Source organism: Callorhinus ursinus, unplaced genomic scaffold, assembly GCF_003265705.2.
Source record: "Callorhinus ursinus isolate GAN/ISIS: 27379988/994484 unplaced genomic scaffold, GSC_fseal_2.0 scaffold5, whole genome shotgun sequence".
In the NCBI taxonomy this organism is placed as follows: Eukaryota; Metazoa; Chordata; class Mammalia; order Carnivora; family Otariidae; genus Callorhinus; species Callorhinus ursinus.
The window spans coordinates 24,133,303-24,155,273 of record NW_027397067.1 but is presented as its reverse complement, the minus strand read 5'-3'; the positions used below and the strand labels follow the sequence as shown (position 1 = coordinate 24,155,273).

Genomic DNA, 21,971 nt, shown 5'->3' with positions numbered 1-21,971 from the left:
TTAAAATAATGGAACCTCTCCTTAAAATCTTCAAAAACGGGCGCCTGGGTGGCTCAGTCGTTAGGCGTCTGCCTTCGGCTCAGGTCATGATCCCAGAGTCCTGGGATCGAGCCCCGCATCGGGCTCCCTGCTCTGCGGGAAGCCTGCTTCTCCCTCTCCCACTCCCCCTGCTTGTGTTCCCTCTCTCACTGTGTCTCTCTGTCAAATAAATAAATAAAATCTTAAAAATAACAAAAACAAATAACCACATTAAAAAAAAAATCTTCAAAAACATAAAAGGGATAGGATAGGAGGCAACGAGGTAAAAAGTATACTATAGACCAAACTGTAGGACAAAGAGGATAATTCAAATACTAAGTGGTATTCTAGGTCCAGAAAGCAAAAGTGACCAAAATTCATGCACATATTTATCCTTTGAGAGAAACAATTTTAGTTACCTTTGACTTTGAGATTTGAGTCCATACTTAAAACAGAAGTCAAGCTTTTTTTAAAAACGGGGATATGAAGAATGGATCTATTGATGTTTGGATGGATATATTGTTTGAAAATTGATTCAGATCTCTAGCTCTGTAACAGTCTTTTTAAAACATTGCTGGGTTCTCGAGCATTTTTAGGTTCCCTGCAAAATTGAAATTTCCCACATACCCTCTGCTCTCACACATGCACAGCCTCCTCCATTATCAACATCCCCCACCAGAGTGGGACATTTGTTACAATTAATGAAGTATGATTGACACATCATAATCCCCCGAAGTCTGTAGTTTGCCTTATAACTCATTCTTGTATGTTCTGAGGATTTGGGCAAATGTTCACTGACATGTATCATCATTATGGTATCATACAGAATATTTTCACTGCCCTAAAAATCCCCTGTGCTCCAGCTATTCATCACCCCCCCAACCACTGATCTTTTTACTGTCCCTGTGGTTGTCCCTTCCCCAGACCGTCATATAGTTGGAATCATACAGTATGTAGCCTTTCAGATTGGCCTCTTTTACTTAGTAATATGCATTTAAGGTTCTTCTGTTTCTTTTTGTGACTCTCGATTGATTTTTTCATTTCTATCAAACAAAATGTGAAAATGGAGCACATATTTAGAGTGTATGACATTTGTTCTATATAATTAAATGAGTTTTTTTTTGTTCTGTATAATTAAACATTATATTCCATTTTCATTGGTAATAATCAAGTGCTTCCTCTTTCAACCTTTCCTTTTTTTGGTGGTGGGGGAACCATATAATACAATGATTTATAAAAAGTTAAAGGAATGTTTTACATTTGTACAAATGGAAACATTTGTATAGATTTTCAAGCAGTTATACCGTAAATTGTTTAACTACCAAAACAGCATTATCTTTGTTGCAGAATAAACCTGTCATTTTCAGAGATGTATGTCAGGCAGTTTTTCTTTCAAAATAATTTATTGTAAATGTATCACAAATGTTTTATTATCTTTGTCTTCCAGGATATAAAACTAGTTTTATAAAAATTAGATCTTAAAAGATATGTTTAAGTGGGATGAGAATGCTGATAAAAAAAAAACACATTAAGCTTTCTGGAAGACAGTTTGGTAGCATGTATTAAGACCTTTAAAAATAAGAGTATCATATCCTTTGAACTAATAAATAAACTCCTGTGCTGACCTAAGGAGGGAACAGAGACAGAGAAAGATTAACCCAAGGGTGCCTGGTTGGCTTATTCAGTAGAACATGCAACTCTTGATCTTGGGGTTGTGAGTTTAAGCCCCATGTCGGTGGACATAGAGTTTACCTTAAAAAAAAAAGATTAACTTAGAACTAACTATACTCATTTCAACAGTACTATTTCTAGAGACAATTTAGAAACAATTTAAATATCAGTAGGGGTGCCTGGGTGGCTCAGTTGTTAAGCATCTGCCTTCAGTTCAGGTCATGATTCCAGGGTCCTGGGATTGAGCCCTGCAACAGGCTCCCTGCTCCACGGGAAGCCTGCTTCTCCCTCTCCCACTCCCCCTGCTTGTGTTTCCTCTCTTGCTGTGTCTCTCTCTGTCAAATAAATAAAATCTTTAAAAATAAATAAATACCAGTAACAGGGAAATGGTTTCTCAAAGTTAGACCGTGGAATGGTATCCCCTGAGTTACAACCTGTAGTCAGCATGAAATGCAGAAATTTTGTATAGACATAATCCCTTTGAAAAGGTGTGTATCCTGTCATAACATATCATAATATATCCAACAGAGCTAGTTTTTCCTTTGGAGGGGAATAGTTGGCTGTTTCTTTGATTAGGAACCATGAATGCATGAAAAATAACTGTTTAAACATTAGAATCCTAGAACAGTAGCTACTTACTAGAAGTTAAGAACTCATTCATCCTCAGGGACATGTGCCCTTAATTGGACTCATAAACACGGAGGATTTGTTTTTTGTTTGTTTTGTCATTTTCAAAATTTTTATTTATTTATATTTTAGAGAGAGTGAGCCGGGGGGGTGAGGGTGGGCAGAGGGAGAGAGAGAGTCTTAAGCAGACTCCATGCCCAGCACGGAGCCCGACATGGGACCTGAGCTCATGACTCTGAGGTTGTGACATGAGCCGAAATCAAGAGTAGGACCCTTAACCAACTGAGCCACCCAGGTGTCCCATAAACACTGATAATTTGAATTTATGTAATTTAAGTGTACACATAATTTAACTGTTGGACATCAGTTCCATTGATAAACTACAAAATGACTAGAATGAAATGTACCCAAAGTACTTCAACAGTGACTATACTGTGGTTTTGTTTATTTTACTGTTCTAAATTTTCTATAGTGAACGTATATTGTTTTTTCAATTAGCAAAAAGTTATTTAAAATTATCCTGCACAGTGTTGAAAATTATGCTGCCTTTGACCTATCTCATCCAGATATTGGAAGGATTACTAAGATATTTGCTTAGCTATTATTTAAAAGCTGTGTTTGGATAGATCACATGTAAATTTATGGTACGTTATGTCCTAAAATTTTTATTTTATTTATTTATTTATTTTTAGATTTTATTTATTTATTTGACAGAGACACAGTGAGAGAGGGAACACAAGCAGGGTGGGTGGGAGAGGGAGAAGCAGGCTTCCCGCAGAGCAGGGAGCCCGATGCAGGGCTCGATCCTAGGACCCTGAGATCATGACCTGAGCTGAAGGCAGACACTTAACCGACTGAGCCACCCAGGCATCTCTGTCCTAAAATTTTCCTTATAAAGAGAATGAAAGGGCACCAGGAGGGGTGCCTGGGTGGCTCAGTTGGTTAAACACTGGACTCTTGGTTTTTGGCTCAAGTAATGATCTCAGGGTCCTGAGATTGAGCCCCAAGTTGGGGCTGAGCCCAGAACCTGCTTGAGACCCTCCCTCTCTCTTCCCCTCTGTTCTTTCCCCTGCTCCCACTAGCACATGCTCTTGTACTCTCAAATCAGTTAATCAAATCAAATCTTAAAGGGCGCCAGGAAGTCCTCTGATTTTCCTTGGAATAATCATTTTGCATAGTGGATGTTAGGGATAAAAAGGGATTTTGATGGCTAGGAAGGACCCAGTTTGTAAAGAGAATAGGTTTTTGTTTTTATTTTTTTTAATGCAGCTTATGCACTATATTTAATTTACTATGTACTGGTGCTGGTGTCAGGAAAGTACTACATGTTTTGCATATGTAATGCCATTTACCTTTGCAACACTTTGAGATGAGAATCCTTTTAAATACTGCCTCTTGGCTCTATGGTCATGTCTTTTATTACCATGTATGGTATTCAACATGCATTCTGAAAATGAATAGCTATGCTCTTAAAGCCCTGTATATGTTAGCTGATTGCTTTCAGAGAGTAGGCACATTTATTATTTTATATACTCCTCTAAGTCCATAGTATGTGGGGTGATGACTAGAACCTCAACACTGTATTCTCAGTATTATTTCCTTTTGTTTTCCTGTACTTAAAGTAATAAATTTTTATACCTAAAAAGTTTAAGATGAAAGGAATTGGCCAGCGCTTTAATTAGGATTCTTATGATTGGTCCACTTTTACTTCTCAGTGTGACCCCATCATTTTTGCCACCATAATCCCTCCCCTTTTTAAATTTTATTTATTTTTTTAAATTCATTTTATTTTTTAAGGGAGAGAACGAGTGCATGAGTGGCAGGGGGAGAGAGAGAGAATTTTTTTTTTTAAAGATTTTATTTATTTATTTAATTGACAGAGACAGAGACAGCGTGAGAGGGAACACAAGCAGGGGGAGTGGGTGGGGGAGAAGCAGGCTTCTGGCCGAGCAGGGAGCCCGATGCGGGACTTGATCCCAGGACTCTGGGATCATGACCTGAGCCGAAGGCAGTTGCTTACCAGCTGAGCCACCCAGGAGCCCCAGAGAGAGAATCTTAAGCGGGGCTTAAGATGCAGGCCTGAGCTGAAATAGAGAGTTGGATGCTTAACTCAGCCACCCAGGTGCCCCAGTTTCCCCTTTTTAAAATTAATTTATTAATTTAATTATTTATTTTTAAGATTATTTAATATTTGAGAGAGCATGAGCAGGGGGAGGGGCAGAGGGAGAAACATATTCCCCCCTCCCTTTTTTTTTTTTAAAAGAGAGAGAGATACGGGTGCCTGGCTGGCTCAGTCAGTAGAGCATGTGACTCTTGATCTCAGTATTGTGAGTTCAAGCCTTGTGTTGGGCGTAGAGCTTGTCAGTCATTGTAAAAATAGTATTTTGGAAAAATAAGGTAGCATAAATTGAGTAGCGAGAGTACAGGCTTTGGTGTCAGCACACTTGAGTTGGGTTTTCATTTTGTTTTCAGACCTGGATTAAAATTTGGCTCTGTCCTTTGCCATGTGTCTGACTTTGATCTAGTTACTTAACCTTTGAGTATCAGAGAAGGGTGTTAATACACCTACTCTTTTAAAATTGTTGGGAGGATGAAGTATCCTCTTGCACATGAATGACTCTTATCCCAGTGCCTGGTATACAGAAAGTCTTCAGTGTTCCCTTTTCTTTCTCATCCCAATTTTTCTTATATGAAATTTTTAAATTTTTTTTTCTTTTTCCTATTCTAGGTGGATTGTAGACATGGAAGGTGCACCAGGTACCTTATATGAAGGGGAAAAGTTTCAACTTCTATTTAAGTTTAGTAGTCGATATCCTTTTGACTCTCCTCAGGTAACTGCCTTGTTTTTTAAGATTTTATTGTATTTTTAGATTATAGCAAAATACTAAATTAGTGACTTTTGACTAAATACAAACTTATAAAGAAATCCATTGTAATTATTTGAATAGATTTGTTCCTTTATCTTATCTGTGATGTAATTAAGATATGAAGTTTATTGAGATTAGAGCTTTGCTGCTTTTGTACTTCAAGAACTTAATATTTTTTATAAATAGATGTTAGCAGAAAAGGGGATGGAAATCTAACCCAGGCCCATGGGTTGTGGGAGAACTTAGCATTTTGGAATAACTAGAGGCACTTATTCCTAGATAAGATGATAGAATGATATTGTAAGGGGGCAAGTGCTTTGTTGAAAGGAACACTTCTTTGATTTTGTATTGACATGCTATCCTTGCAGTCTTTTAGTACTATGAAGGTAGACTATATTACGAGATTATCAGTGTAATTTGAGGCACAGTTAGTTTATTTAATGGGTTAACACTCAGACAAGGGATAATGGTGGTAGAGGAACTTTTTTGAGAGCTGTTAACTGAGAGCTGTTTAACTGTGGTGAATGATTAATTTTTGGAAGTTAGAAAAAAGGAGACTCTAGGATGACTTCCAGATTTCTGACTTGGTGAGATGGGTAAATGAGTTTTTAGTGGCAAAATGATAAGACTTAATGCCAGCTCTGTGTAGTATGCTAGATAATGAGGTTCTGCATCTCAAATAGCTAAAACTCGTGAAGTGCTGAAATACGTTATTTTTGAGGAAAATCATATTTCATTGCCACTTTAAATAGAATATACCAAACAGTGTAGGAGTATAGATGGAAGTCAGTTATTGTAATGTGCTGTAAGTACAAGAAATCTTTGTTTTAATAAAGGCACAGAATTAAATGGAAATGGACTCTTTGAGTTCTGCAGTTTTTATGTGAGCAGAAAATAAGAAACTCATTTTTATCATTTTCATAAAAATAAAGCTAAGGGTTATGTATTGTCATGACCTCTAGACCTCTATAAACATGTGTAGACTATGATAAACCAAAGCAAACATCTTCCTTCTCTCTAGAAAATGATCTTCACGTTTTATAGCCTTTTGACTTATCAGCATCATCTTAGATTGTTAATCCTTGAAGGCAGTGGTATCTCCTTGTCACCTTCAACCTGTTCTTCACTTCAGCTAAGTTTGTTGAAGGTATATGAAGAAAGAATGTGACTCACTCACCAACTCCAAACTGTTGACTAGGGGAATATTGGAGAAGACTTACTCTGGGAGCCCACAGATATTTCATCAGAGGAAAATAGTATTTCTATAAACATGAACCAAGTCAGAAGTGTCCTCTAAATTCTCTCCTTAGTATTTAAATCTAAATCAAATATCAAACTCTGAAGCAGCATTTGAATTTTATCTTGAATATTTCTGTAAGTTAGAGTGTTGGTAATGGATTCTATCATATCTCAAATTCTTTTTTTCTCCTTCCCTGTTTTGACTTCTTCCCGCTCTTCTGATTCTTCTGATTTTGGTGTTCTCTGGGTTCTTTATTCAGCACCCCCTCATTCTCACTCTTTTCTCTAACATCTTCAATCATCTTAAGCAGCTAACTCCCAGATCTACAGTTCCGTAAAAAACCTCTTCTTTCTGAGGTTTAATTTCACACCCTTGTTGGATATCACTACTTGAATACCTCCAGATGTCTCAAATTTAACACATCTAAACTCCATCTTTTCCAGTAACAAAATAAGGAAAAAAAATTTTTTTCATGGGTTATTGTCCACCTATCTGCTTGCATTGAAATTCTTCCCTTCACTGTTAGATGCAGCTTTTCACATCCTTTTGCAGTGCTTAAGTCAGTTCACTCTTACCCTACTGTCAGTGCTGTAGTCCAAGTTTCTATCTCTCATGTGGACTAATACATAATAGCCTCTAGTTCTTTCCACTCCTAGCCATCCATTCACAGTGCTGTTAGATTTCTTTGAAGGTGCAGTTACCTCATTGATTTGCACAGATACACAGTGCCACCACCACCACCACCACAACTATCCCTACCTCCTCCTTAAAACCTTTAATGCTTCCTTATTTTCTGCAGAGTCAAGTCTGAAAACTTTAGCTTCTCATGTAAGTCCAAACTTAACCATTTCAGCCACACATTACATCCATGCCTTCTGCTGTGCAGTAATATTTGTATCATACTTTCTAATGTAATTTCCATTCTGATTTTATCTTGTAACAGCTCTAATGAAGTGGTTAGGGAAGATGGATTCATCCTCATAAGTGAAGAAATTGAAGCTTTAGAAGTAAAGTGTCTTGTTTGTGGTTTAAAAGCTCGCTAATAGGATAGTCAAGACTCAAACCCAAGTTACACCTTTCCATACTGTCAATTAGGTGTGAGTACCAGAATGGGGAAAATGCTTATTTATCCAGCCAGTATTGTTATCTCTAAAAGTGAAAGATAATACAAAGAATGATAACTTTGAAAGCTCTGGGGCAATCTTTTGGAAGAGATTTTATATCACTTTTTAACATCATTCTCATGTCACAGTTGTATATTATAGTATCAGTGATTGAGAAAATAACAGAGCTGCTCTAAGTCTACTAATACTTTATAATTATTTTTTAATTATTTTTATTTTGTAATTACATATATAATATATATTATAATTATTTTATTAATTATTTTAATTTTTATTAATCACAGCATCTATAATCACACATCAATTACTTGATGTGCATACAGATTTTGGATTTTTCCAATAACAAACTTTCCAGAGGTCCATTACTCTGGGGAAGTGATTAGAACCACTCAAGGGCAGTAAAATTCCTCATTCACCAAAGATTTTATTTATGAGACCCAACAGCATTGGCACTTATTAGAAAATTAGTCTTTGATTTCCCTATGCAAGAAGCAGTATTAAGTTTATCACTACTTAAAAGAGTAGAATTTGGGGAAATAACCGTAAAATAAACTAGTCTCATTGTGAACTTACTACTACTTCTGTATCAGTAAGTTAGATCTGTAAGACCATAATAAACTTTATAGTTTGCTGGGTTCTCTTTTCCCTACTAATTATAATTAATTTCTCATGTATCTCACTTTACAGTGAAAAAGCTGCCTATCCAAAAGAAGGTGTTTGGCCCAGTCATTTGCTTTAAAAGAAACAATAATGACAGCAAAACCTTTTAATATTGGGAGCAGAGATGAGGCACTTTTCTATCACTGTTTTCTACTAATGTGCACTTACCATCAGCCATACAGAAAATAAAATATCTGTATTCTGTTTTCCTGTGCAAGGATACAGGTAAACGATTGGCTGATTTAATGTGTAGTAAACCCAAATTATGTGCCAAATATTGTGCTCTGTACTTTAGAAATGAAAGAGTACAGAAATTAAAAGGTGTTGGGCCTGCCTTTAATAATTGTTTTAGTATTTGGATAGGCAGATGTGGATGCATTCTTTCTGTAAGTATTTATCTAGTACGTGTCATAGAACAGACCCTGTACTAGGTGTTGGCAATAATAGTGAAGAAAACCAAATAAAAAACCTCCTTAGGTGGAGTTTGCATTCTTGTAGAAAGAGACAATAAACAATAAACAAAAACATATAGTATGGAAGATGGTGGAAAAAGTAGAAAGGGGGATTGAGAATGTTGCAACATTGGATAGAGCAATCAGGGAAGATTTCACTGAGAAGGTGACCTTGGAGCAGATATCTGAAAGAGGTGAGTGAGTAAGTCATATGAAGTATGGAAAGAGCGGGTGAAGAAAAAATGCAAAGGCTGTGAACCTGGAGCACATGTGGCAGGTCCCTGGAGTGGTATACAAACGAGGGGAAGTCAAGGGCATAGGTCTGAGAAGTAACTTGGGCTGGAGGATCTGTCATGGATTGTATAGCCCATTGTAAGAGTTTTGGTTTTTACTCAGAATGAGATGAAAAACCTTTGAATATTTTGAGCAAAGGAATGACATAATCCTACCTAAAATTAAAAGGAAAAATTTGGCTTTTGTGTGACACATTGTTGGGTGTACAAGGGTACAGGGAGACCAGACAACTCCTGTAGTAATCCAAGTGAGAGGTGATGGTGACTTGCACCAGAAAGCTAGTAGTGCAGGTTGTGGAAGATGGCCATATTTTGGACTTATTTTATTATTATTTTTTAAGATATATTCATTTGAGAGGGAAAGAGAGCTCAAGTGGGTGTAAGGGGCAGAGAGAGTCCTCAAGCAGACTCCCCACTGAGCAGGGATCCCAGGACCCTGAGATCATGACTTGAGTCAAAAGCAAGAGTTGGTCGCTTAACCAGCTGAGCCACCCAGGTGCCCCTGGACCTATTTTAAAAGTTGAGCCAACAGGATTTGCTAATAAATTGATAAGAAATATGAACGAGAGAAAGGAGTCAGGGAAGACTCCACAACTTTTGGCCTGTGCAACTGGATGCACCATAAGTTGAAATATGAATTGTATGCTTTGGGAGCAAAAGAGAAAGCATTGACTGGTTTAGAATAGAATGAGGGGGCAAAGAGAAACCTGTTTGTACTGGGACTTAAAGCAGAAGAAGAGTTTATGTCACAAGTGGAGCAAATCATGAAAAGACATGGTTTCTTCTGAGATTTATGAGCAAATGTAGTTTTATGTATCAATTAAATGGAGGGTTACAGCAGGAGGTGAAAAAGGAAGGATGTTTTGGGGTTTATCCAAGAGAGTCTTGCAATATAAAGGATTTGGAGATTTATCTCAAAGGAATTGGGAGGTATAGTCACCTCTCCTTCCAAACTGTGAAGTCTTCGAGTTTAGTGTCTTTACTGTTTTTGCTTCTTTTCCTTTCTCCTTCCGCCCTCACATTAGCAGCTCTTCCCTTCCAGATATCTTTGACCTTAAACTTAACCCCTTCCTCTGTCAAAACATCCCATTTGAATGCAGTAAAATTGAGACACATTATCTTGTAAATATCCTGGTTATACTTTGTTTTTAAGCTTTTCAACTCTAATTTGTGTTGAAGAAATTTTAGGCTTTAGAAATAGGTGGGGAAGTATTTTTTTTTAGGGGAAAGAGGATACGGTACTTAGTCGTGAAACCATATCAATGTTAAAAGTGGTGATGAAAATATACTTACCTTGACTATAAAGCTTTAGAAACACTGGGGCAAAAGAGTAGTCGCTCTCTCCTCATCCTTATTCCCCTTCCTATTCATGGCACCTTAACCGAGACCCTTTGGTTCTGTTGCTCAGCACTCCTTCATTGCAGAGATCCAGAACCCATTTTCATAGCATTCTCATCCTTTTATTTGTTGTGTCATTTTCCTTGCTCTTTCATGTGATGGTGTTTAAGCTTTCCAAAGTCTTAAATAACCATTTTTATTGCCTTAAATTGTCTAGCATCTAGGACACCTGACGAGGAGAAAGGGAACAGTGAACGCTGTTCGTTGAAGCCTTGGGGGTAAAGCAGAGGGCAAGATAAAGAAGACTGGTAGGCTAGAAGAACACAGCTTACAAAGGAGAGAGAATGGTTTACCATCCAGGGGAACCCAAATTTAGTTTCATTGTATCCAGGAATTTTGACTTTGTAATACTTGTACAATTGCATGGTAAGGGTAATTTTGGAAGACCAGAAAAACTATTAATATTGATGCTACTAATACATATTAAGTGACTAAAAGGGGAGCATTGAATTAAAAACTACGCTAAGACTCCAGTCGCCAGTTACTTTTGTCAGATATTTACCATTTATGCTAGATTGTCTGTGTCATATATTATTAATAATTAGATATCTGATTGCAACAAATTCTGCTTGTACAGTTTCTGTAATTGCCCATTAAGCATTGTCATCTACTTACAATTTTAATGAGAAAGCATTCCCTTATGTTGCCCCTGAAGAAATCTTGGTATCCTTTTTGTATATTTTATAGCTTTTATATTTTATAGCTTGTTTCGTACTGCTTATTCTTGTAATATGTGTTTTGACTTAGTTTGATGCTATATTAGGTGTCTCACTTTCTAATTAGTTGCAGAACACTAGTCTGAACATAGTAGCATGCCTTCCTTGTGGTCAGATCTCAGTATTGTGGGATCATTCAGTATTGAGCTTGATTGGAAATCCTTATGTACTCATAAATATAAATTTGATATTAGAAACAGTTACCTAAGCTCCATCCTCTATTTTGTCATTATTGGTGGCTTTCATTCTCAAATTAGTAGTTTTATGAGAGACACTACATTTGGTACCAAAAGTTACCCAGAGGTTGGCTTGCTTAAAACTTCAGGTTGGATGTGGGATATGCTTGCTTAACTCCAAAATTATGATACTGAGCCTAGTTTTCTTAGATCTCACCTGCTCTTGAAAATATGCCATACTGATAGGGAGGTGTTTGGAAATTTAGATTCATCTGAGTACTGCTTCTAATACAGACTCTGAACTTCAGGTGTGATTCACATGCATTAGATCTAAGATCCTTTTCTAAAATTGTGGCTTTTTTTCGTAAAACAGCTTATTCTTTAAAATCTGTAGTTCCATTTTATTGTTTGGTTTATGAATATGTGCAGTTCTCTGGTTTTTAACTGTTTATATGACTAAGTTTGAATTTGAATAAATTATTTAAAAAAATTTTTAAAGTAAAGAAATTAGCAAAGTTCTTATTTATTCCCTTTGGTTTCAAATTCATCGTATTCAGTTGTCTTGTTAAATCTGAGTTTTATCGGCTGCTTGGGATTCCCCCCAAAATGTTTTTTAATTCTGAAAACAGCTAATCATCTCTTAAGCTTTCAGACCCTGCTTGGCTGCATTAAAATAACTGAAATGTCCATTTCCTCCTTTGGATTGTACCATGTGTTAAATAAATGAGGATGGTTAAGAGCATGATCTTGAAGAAGTTCAGCCTTGGTTACTTTCCCCATCACATGCAAAGAACCAGAATTGCAGAGTTTACATCAAAACTGTCTGTGGAAACTGCTTACCAGCCTTTTTACATGAATAAATTGTTGAAAAAAGTTTTTTCTTTTATTTCAGGAATTCATCTCTGGCATGTAAACTCAGCCTTTCCATGTTTAGACAAACTTCTAAAATTCTGTATCTGGCAGGTTAGGCCCTAGGGGTTACCTATAATATGTGCAGCTAATTGAGCCCCCTGTTTGGTTGCTGAAAGTTTCAGGCTGGCTGTATTTGCCCTGCATGCAGCATGTTAAAAAGCCCCAGCTTTTTTTTTGCTTTGCTTTGCTTTCTTTAAGGTTTACGGAGATCTGATTTCTTTTTATTTCAGACCCCTCAGCCTTCAAAGCTGTTTCTGTCTCAATTTCTCGCTCTCTTCGGTGCTTATCAGTGTCTGCTGCTCCTGCTGGAGGTGGCTTCTTCTGCTTTCCATCCCTTTTCCTCTCACCTGGTTTCCTTTTGCTTCGTGGCAACTTCTTGGCTCTCAGGCCAAGTGATTTAGTTTATAATCCATTCTCTCCAGGAGCACTATTGCTTTCCTTCTGCTTTGTGAATTGGCGAGTCAGAGCATGTTGTGATAACCTTTGTATTTTGCTGTCTGTGTATTTTCCTTGATGGTTGCTGATGCATTGATTAATTTTTGCCAAAGAAGGTAACTTGGCAGTTCTTCCTTTTTTTGGCACTTTCAGAGCACTGTTCTGTGTGACTTTTTAAAAAGGAGACCTTATTGGAAAAAAAATATCCTTTAAAAAGTATTTGTGGCCAGGGGATAAGGTCTTGGGCATTGTCTGTATTCTTAAGGAAAATATCCTACTGGTCAAATGGGATTTTGTGGCAGAGTGAATACCCCAAAGCAGATGCATGTTCTGCGAGATTTGTAAACTCCCACTCTAGACATCTATAACACATTGTGGGAATATCAAATGTATAGAATAAACTACATGTTTATAAAAAATAAAATTTACAATAATTGTGGATAAACTCAAAAGTACAGAGCTGCGAGACCATTTAAGCAGTCCGTTCCTTTTGCAGAGCAGCCCTTTTTTAGCAAAAAGTGATGAAAAGGATACTAGCACTGATAGATAAAATTGAGATAAATGATAGGCTTCAAATACAGCTGTGCTAAAGTAGGAGATTGGGTTCTGCAATCAGGCAGGGCAAATAACGTGATATCCCTTATTTTGAGACTTATTTTAGTTTTAAGCTTTATTTTAGCTCCTTCTAATGGGACTGGAGGGTGCATGACTAAAATTTAAAGAAACAAAAAATATGCAAGTGTGTAAAGTCATTCCTTTGAGGAAAAAAGTTCCTTTTGTTTTCTTGTATTAGCTTCAGCCAAGGAAACAACTTCCATATGTTAGTAGTATACTTGAAATACTAGAGGACTCCTACTTATATGAAAGAATGCTTTGTTAAAATGTAAATATTTGTGAAATTGTAGGGAAGTCAAGATTTGTAGCTAGATACTTGAAAATAAAAGCAAAAACCCAGCTTATGGTACCTTTCCGTAAGTGCCCCATTTTAAATGCTGACATACCTTACTCTAGCCACACTTATTTCACTGGCTCTCTTTTTTGCTCTTATATAAAGGGGAAAATACTTATGCCTAGAACAATAAATACGTCATCAATTTGACATAACTGAAGGTGGGGTTTCTTCTTAGTAAGATTTTGCTGTCTTCAAGTGAGGCAGTTTTAGGGCTAAGAGAGAATACTGCAAGTCTCGTTTGGGAACTACTGGTTTATATTTGACGAGCTTTATAAAAATTCCATCATACCTACTGAATCAGTATCTATGAAAGTGGAGCTCTTGCATTTATATATATATATATATATATATATATATTTTTTTTTTTTTTTAAGATTTTATTTGACAGAGCAGGAACCCAAGCAGGGGGAGTGGGAGGAGAAGCAGGCTTCCCCGTGAGCAGGGAGCCCGATGTGGGGCTCCACCCCAGGATCTTGGGATCATGACCTAAGCCGAAGGCAGACGCTTAACAACTGAGCCACCCAGGCGCCCCTGCATTTATATTTTAGCCAGATCTTCGGGTGATTTTTTTTTTAAGGTCAGGAATTAGTAATTACTACTAAACAACAGAGTAAAAATGTTAGATCTTACCGCAGTATAAAATTCACATAAAGATTGGTAGATTAATTTTTATATCAAAATAAGTAATTTTTTATGAAGTAAAATATAAACATCCTTAAATATTAGACTTCTGTGTCTTTTCCTTTGCCCTACTTTGGGCTGTGCTTACAGATTCTTTGGGATGTATGAATTCACTCTCCTGCCTGTTCAGATGCTTAGGGTAGATATGTTTAAGAAACATTACTATTGGGATACTTAATGAATTATTAGGGCAAAGGAAGGAATAATAGATTTATTATCTTTCAAAACAGTGCTGAGGCAAGGTGGAAAAAGGAAAAACTTAGAAGAATTGAGTAGAAGAAAAGGCAGAGAAAAACTTGTCTCATTCAGCCTTTGTTTTTTTGTGTATAAGCACATAGTTATTTGCTGATCAGTAAGTAGTTATTTGTACCCATGATAATGGACAAGCCAGTTTAGAGGAGATGGTATATATATAACAGTTATTTCCTTTTGCACATAGCACCTTAGGTGATAGCATTGTTATAGGTTGGAAGGGGATGTTCCTGTCGCCTGTAATTCATGTTGTCTGAAAATTGAATACTTCAGTATTTGTAATGCAGAGAGTAATGAGTAGAATTTGAAAAAGCATTCTTGATATAGTTTACTGGGCCAAAAATGCATAGTAATTTATAAATTTTTAAAGGGAATTTGTGAAAAATAGCTGAAATAAAAAAACAGATGACCTGGGTTTTTTCCCTGTATGTTCCATTTCCTACGTGCTCATTCACACAGTGAAACTAGTACTTTGTGGATTGATGAGAATAAACAACAAGCAGTTGTTTATCTTGTTTCTGGCACTTATTTTGTTTGTTTTTAATTCATTTTTAAAATAATAAGTTCTGTGGAGAATATTTTATTTCTTGGTAATACAGAATATTTGAGTGTTAATGGAATTTTATTCTTTCTTAGGTCATGTTTACTGGTGAAAATATTCCCGTTCATCCTCATGTTTATAGCAATGGTCATATCTGTTTATCCATTCTAACAGAAGACTGGTCCCCAGCGCTCTCAGTCCAGTCAGTTTGTCTTAGCATTATTAGCATGCTTTCCAGCTGCAAAGAAAAGGTAGGACTTCTCAGAATTATTCCAGGTAATATCTCTTTTTTTAGTTTAGGTAGAGAAACTATTTTAATACATAATTTATGTGAAGGAAAGATTTAATGCTTTTTATTAAGAAGTTATAGGTAATATGTTTAGTAATAGGTTAGAAAATTATTTTGATAATCTTTCATTCCACATAGAAGTCAGACATTGTTTTAAATTTCTTAAACAGAAAATTTCTGCAGATGTTCTTAAATAATCTGAATTTTATTTCTGTAAGCATGCACAAGGCAGAAGTGTATAAGAAATTCTCATTTCTAGATTTCACAGTGGAAAGTCCCAAGAGCAAGTTTCATAGTTCCCTTCTCCCCTCTGCTGGCTCCCGCCCTATCAGCCTCTTTTAGGGAATTTCCCAGGAACCAGAGCTTTCCTATCATACTGATCATCATGATTAGGTTGAAAGAGGAAGGTTAGATTACCAAGAGAATTTTCAGGACTTTTACACTAATTCTCCTTTTTAATCCCCAGATTCTATGTCTGATGGAAAGGTGAAAATATCAGAAAGAAAAACCACATGACTTAAATTTAGGATACCCTTTTAAAGTGTCTAAATCCTGTGTGCATTTCTGGCCCTCTTGCCATTTCTGCCTGAGGGGCAGTGTGTAGCACAGTGTTCATGTATTTCTATATTTTAAAGCCTCTTTTCTTCATGAGGGTTTCCTTTTGTGTTGGGTCTAACGGAGAAACAACGTTACCTTACAGATTAGGGATCTGTGGGGTTATTACAGCAGTTTTTTCCCCTTGTTTTCTCGAAATTGAACTATCATTTTTACTAAATTAGTATTTAGAGGACTTTAAATTAGTATTTAGGGAACTTTAAGTAGTTCATATTTAAATGATAGGTTATCTAGACTCAAACACTCTAAGCCACTGTTTGCAAAGTGAGTTTCTTGAAATGTTAGGTTCATAAGAGGTTTCTTGGTGTTAGGTTTAAAAAAACAGGTTTTTTTTTTGTTATAAGAAGCATGGGAAGTAATTGTTTAAATTGTATTTTTAAATTGTGGCATTAAGAGCATTAATATGCAATTTTATATACCATATAAGAAAGAAAAAACTTCTGTCAGTTAAACGATGACACCATTAGTTAAAAGGCATGTATCCCCATTCAGGAATATTAAAATGTGCAGAAAAAACGTACATCTTCGAATAGATGAAATAGGGTACACATAATCTAATTGTAGTATGACTTTTTAAGTTTCCTCTTTGCCTGTAGGCTTTTCTAGGTTGCATTTCAAGGCTACACTTGAGCTTTTGTTAACCCTAAGGGCTTTGGAGCAAGTCTTACTCATTTATTGCTTCCATATTTTCTCTACCCCCACACTTACACCCTCAGCACACACATAAATTTAAAATTTTTAAGTGTAGAGTAGAGCAGTTTGCAGTTATAAGGACTTCTGTGCCCTCATTAATGTTTAATGTCTTTAGAAAGGTGAAGTAGTAAGTATAGGATTTTAATAAGAAAAGTTGAGATAAACACCAGTGATGTGTGCACATAGCTCTTGCATGTGCCTTGTAATGATTAGCACTTTGTTTACATTTAATGTAATGATTTACAATAAATAAATAAATTAATGATTTACTATTACAAACTAGAAAATGATTATATTCACCATCTCCTTTACCCTTTTCTAATTCTCTCTAACCCCCTCACATTTCAGTTATCTACTGCTAGTTTTCCTTCATAGTTAGTATACGCCTAATTATTCCATTTAAATTATTGGTAAGCTATATTATATAATATGAACTAAATTATATTTAACCAAGATAATAATTTGGAAGTAAATCTGGCAGCATTAGTTCTGTGTCAGCGATAAAAATTCAGTAAAAGTTTATTAGGAACCTAGTAGATACTGTTTTTACTGTGCTAAGTACTAGGTTACAGAGATGAAGAGGAAACTTGCTTTGGCACTGAGGGGATCTAGCTCCAAATAAGCTTTTAAAAGTCTTCTAACTACTCACCAAAAACTCTTCTTTTAAAACAGGTGAATTTTATTCTCTGGTCATTGTGGTTCTCTGAGTTTCACTTTAATATTTGACTTGAATACAAATTATAATTTTTACTATAAGCATTTGGGAACTTTGATTTAGTCATAATTCTTTCATTCCAGTTTTCTTTTTCATAGTCAAGGATGGTTCCCTTAATTGAAGGCCTTTAAATCCATCATGTCAGTAGATTTCAGTAGATTAAAGATAATTTCTGATATTGAGAGGTCTTTCAGTAATCTACCATTTATTCTTAGTGCCCTTATAATATAGATACTCCAAACTTTCTAGCTTGTATTCAATTCCTAAAACAATTTTGGTAATCCATCTTTTTGTATAGTTACTTTATTTTCTAAGAACCAAATCTGCATGATCACTTAATCAGTTTGGTTATATTCTTAGAATGAGTGTGTTTTTCTTTTTGAAGATTGGTTGGGTTGTGTTTTTTTTTTTTTAAGATTGGATTCTAATCAATATACAGAGAAAATGAATTTATGAAATTATTTGTTGCAGTGGTAGCAATTTATTCCACATGAACACAGATTATGACTTTGCAGGACAGACAGCAACAGATTATCTATTCTTTGAAGTTGTCAGTTATCTAATTTCATGATGCTAATTTTTCATATATTTTCTGAAACTCTATCAGCAGGGTAATCTTGGGGTAGTTGTTCAACATCTTATGCTATACTCTTCCCTTTTGTTAAGTTACTATTAATATTAACTTGTAAGGGCATTATTAGGTTCAACTAAGATCAGAGTTATGTACATGAGTTGTGGAAGTGCCAAGTGGACTGCCTGTTTCCCTATCTGCTGTCTAGGCAGTCCTACTTATCATTGGTTTTTGGTTGGACCGATCTACTAACTTAGCTACTAACCTGCACTCAGTAGCTTTAATACAAATTTGACATGTTTCCAGATTTTTGTAGAGAGTCACTTAAACTTCTTTTGTCTGATCAATATCCAACAGTTTTCAGGGAAATTGCCTTCCAAAATCTGTCTTCAGTTTTGTTGGCATCACTGTTTCTGCTGAAGCTCCCTTGCAGCGCTGCCATACGTTTCTAATACTGTGCTAGTCTGGGCATATATATGGTAGAAATGCCAATATAGCTTTTCCCCCTTTTTCCTCTTACATATTGTTTGGAAACTGAATCCTTTGGTCTGTCTTAGGTGATACTTACCTTACAGGAAAACAGTAATTGTGGAGGTTTATAAGTTGCTGTTAGTTTCTCAGACAAACCTAGTTAGATAGACTTTTCTGTTTTTTAATTAGTTGACAAAAGTAATTACAAATTGTTTCTCGGGAGATAAAATAAATGAAACCAAAATTCCTTAAAACCTAAAGCTTCCACTTTGGGTTAATAGTCATTCTCTAGTAATCCCACTGGAACCTAATCCAAATCACACATGCACACCCCTAGTTTGTTTGTTTGTTTGTTTGTTTATTTATTTATTTTTAATTCCCGTGTCAAGGGTCTACTTTTCCTGCAATATATTATTTCAGTTGTGCCACATTGGCATTTATATTGTTTTTATACTTTCTGTAATAATTCTTCTAAAGCTTTTATTAAAACTATCTTCTTAAATCTTCTTCCATTTTACAACCTCTCTTTTTGGTTTCAGAGACGACCACCAGATAATTCTTTTTATGTTCGAACATGTAACAAGAATCCAAAGAAAACAAAATGGTGGTATCATGGTAAGCAGTTTTATTTTAGAATGATACTTTTTAGCATTTTGGTTTGAAGGACTATATATCTGTTTGCTTTGGGAAAAGAAGGGAATATATAACTGATGTATTTTTGTAATATGGAGAAGAGTCTTTAAAATATTAAGCCATTAAATGGAGACATTGGACTAGATTTTTAATGGGGCACATAAAATCATAGCTACCATACAAGTAAAATCTAAAATTGCTTTAACATTCTGAAACGCTACCATTTTATTACTAAAACAGGGTCCTTAATAATCTTCAGATGAAATTGGAATTAGTTATTGGGAAACCTATTACTTGAAATAGAAGTTTTGATGTCTTTTGAAATTACTTAGTTCTGGTATTGTGCTTAGTGGCAGGAGAGGGTTCACATTGTGAGAGATGACCCATTTAATTAAAGAAAGCTCTTCTTGTTCTAATAGTTAGTCCTCAAAAATTTGTGGTTCTCCTGATTGTAGCTATATGAATACAAGTACTCTCACTGATTTTGTTTTATTGGTTTTGTTGGGAGAGTGCTAATAGCTTTATAATTGAAAACTGCAAGCATCTTTTCTAAACTGATCTCACTGCTTCCCTAAAGAGGTGTATTTGAAATGCAAAACAAAATTTTATATTCCTCAATGTACTTTTTGAAGTATGTGAACAAAGCCACCCCCTGTGATTTTTTTGTATCCATAAAAGCATTTCCTTTATTTTTCTTTTTTTAAATGTTAGCCTAATATGGCCTTTCCCCCTTACCTTTCTATCCATTGTGAAACTTGTTAACTGAGTTAACTTGAGGCATTTAAAAACTTTTTAAATTATAAGAGTTCTGTCAGGTGTTGATAAGTGATGATTAGAATCAATACAATAGCACTATGCTAGCAGTTACAGGTTAGAAAACACAGTGAAAGAATGCCATTCTTGAGAGCCAACTAAAAGATAAATATTCCAGCTGATGTTAATGACAACTATAGATGACCTAGAAGAAAAAAATGACAAAACTTGTAAGAGCTATGAAAAAATAGATTTATATATAAGATCTGAATATATAGTAAATTGTTTGTCACAAAACCAATGAGGAGAAAAATTACTTACTAATTTTTCTGTTACCTGTTAGGAAGCTGGTAATCATTTTGAGAAAGAAAAATTTACATTTTACTTCATGTGTAAATTATTTCCTGTGGGTTAAGTATTTTTTTAAGACAACTAGAGAAAAAAAAATTTTTTTTTAAGCTGAGTATCAACTCAGAGGAAGGATTTCTGAGGTTAAAAGGAATCACAAAGAAATTAAATAGTTATATGAAAGTTTAAACCTTTTAGAAAAACCTCAAAGCACAGTCAACATAAGGTTTAAAAATGTGAAAAACAATTATAGCTTATTAAAAATAAAGACGATTTATGAAAATGGCTTAACATAATACAGTTAATTAAAAGTATAGGCCAAAAAGTTTGCAGTAATTACAGATTTAGTATTTTGAAACTATTACAGAATTGGCAGAGTTGAGTAAAATGAGTGCAGTGCTAGAAAAGAGTAAAGGATAGAATAAAATAGTACTTTCATATTTGCTGATGTTATAGCAAGTGCAGCAATATTTAACAAGCTTAAAATTTAAGATCAAGCCTTTTGTCTTAGTTACCAAACTTCTGAGAGTCCATCCTAAGAAAATCATCTTTATAACAAGACGTGTTTTATACATGGAATGTTCAGTGGAGCATTATAATATACTCTGTTTCTTCTCCCCCGTGTGCTATTTTCCTGGAATGAATCCTGCACGGGCACACACAAAAGCACCCTGCCTCAAAGAATCCTTCCCCTACAACACACCCTCTTGGGAACTCTTTCACCAAAGTCTTGCTGATTACTTTCTCTTTTAAGGAATCTAATAAACTTTATTACTGTGCCTAGAATGCTGGTTTTGTTTAGTTTTTAAGAGGTCCCCAGATAATTCTGATGGAGCTTGTCACTTGAGAACTACTGTTTCAGGGATTCTGAGATATAAAAAGACAAGTTTCCGTATAAAATGAATTAATCAGACTTAAAGGAATTGTTTCTGAGCACTGAAGGTCTACTAAAACACTTAACAAGACTCTACTTTAAGAAAACGGCCCTTTACTTCAATTTACATTGCTGGCTTCTCATTCTTTTTCATCTTCTTGCCTTTTGGGACCGAAAACCAAACTGCCTCTTTGCTCTGTACCTTTACAAGGAGCCCTTCTTGGGGGGGGGGGGGGACCTTGAGTGTCACAGACCCTTTGGTCTTAGCATAGAAAGTTCCCAGATTCATAAAAAGTTAAGATTAGTCAATCAAGAATATTGACAAACACAACTAAATCAAACCTTTTTTAAAGTGTCAAAGTTCTAAAGACAGTATAGTCATTCTATTTCAGACACAACTTCACTAATAATAGAAAAATCCCCCATTGTCTCTTCCATTGTGTTTTTAAACCACTTGAGTTTTCTAATAAAACTTAAGAAGAAATTGTCTTAGAGTAATGAACTTTAAAAATACATATATTTTGGAAGTATGACCTTCTTTACCATTCTATCCTGCCCCAATGTTAGACAATATATTCCTGTTTTTTCCCCTTCCTTCCTCCCTGGTAGGGAAATTTCAGAAAGATTACAATCTTTCAGGCCCTCTAATGCTGCCTTATATAGTTGAAAGGATTTATGAGAAGTCCTTTATCTAAGAATATTTCCAGAATTTCTCATTACATGCTTTTGAATAAGAAATGGAGAAAGGTCACATAGTGAAACTAGAAATATAAAATAAATTCTTCGAAATAAAATACACTTCATATGTTATTTTTCATAGTAGTTTTTATCTGTTAACCAAGAAATTTATACTTTCACGACTAAAGTAAAAAGTCTTTTAATAGTTTAAACTATTAAATTCTCCGCCTTAGCAAAGAAATACCAAGAAAAGAGAGGCCTTTCAAACTAAATTTAGTCTAGGGTTTGTGTAGGAATTCATTTTATCAATAAACAG

General features: G+C 35.3%; 1 protein-coding gene across 1 annotated transcript in view; it reads left to right on the top strand.

The window, feature by feature from the left end:
* The window catches only part of UBE2W (ubiquitin conjugating enzyme E2 W), an 80,468-nt gene that overhangs the window by 41,348 nt on the left and 17,149 nt on the right, over nucleotides 1-21,971 (top strand). The window contains exons 3-5 of the mRNA XM_025870737.2: nucleotides 5,045-5,147; nucleotides 15,111-15,266; nucleotides 18,909-18,984. Of these exons, the coding sequence (XP_025726522.1) occupies nucleotides 5,045-5,147; nucleotides 15,111-15,266; nucleotides 18,909-18,984 (335 nt within the window). The remainder of the gene's footprint in view (nucleotides 1-5,044; nucleotides 5,148-15,110; nucleotides 15,267-18,908; nucleotides 18,985-21,971) is intronic.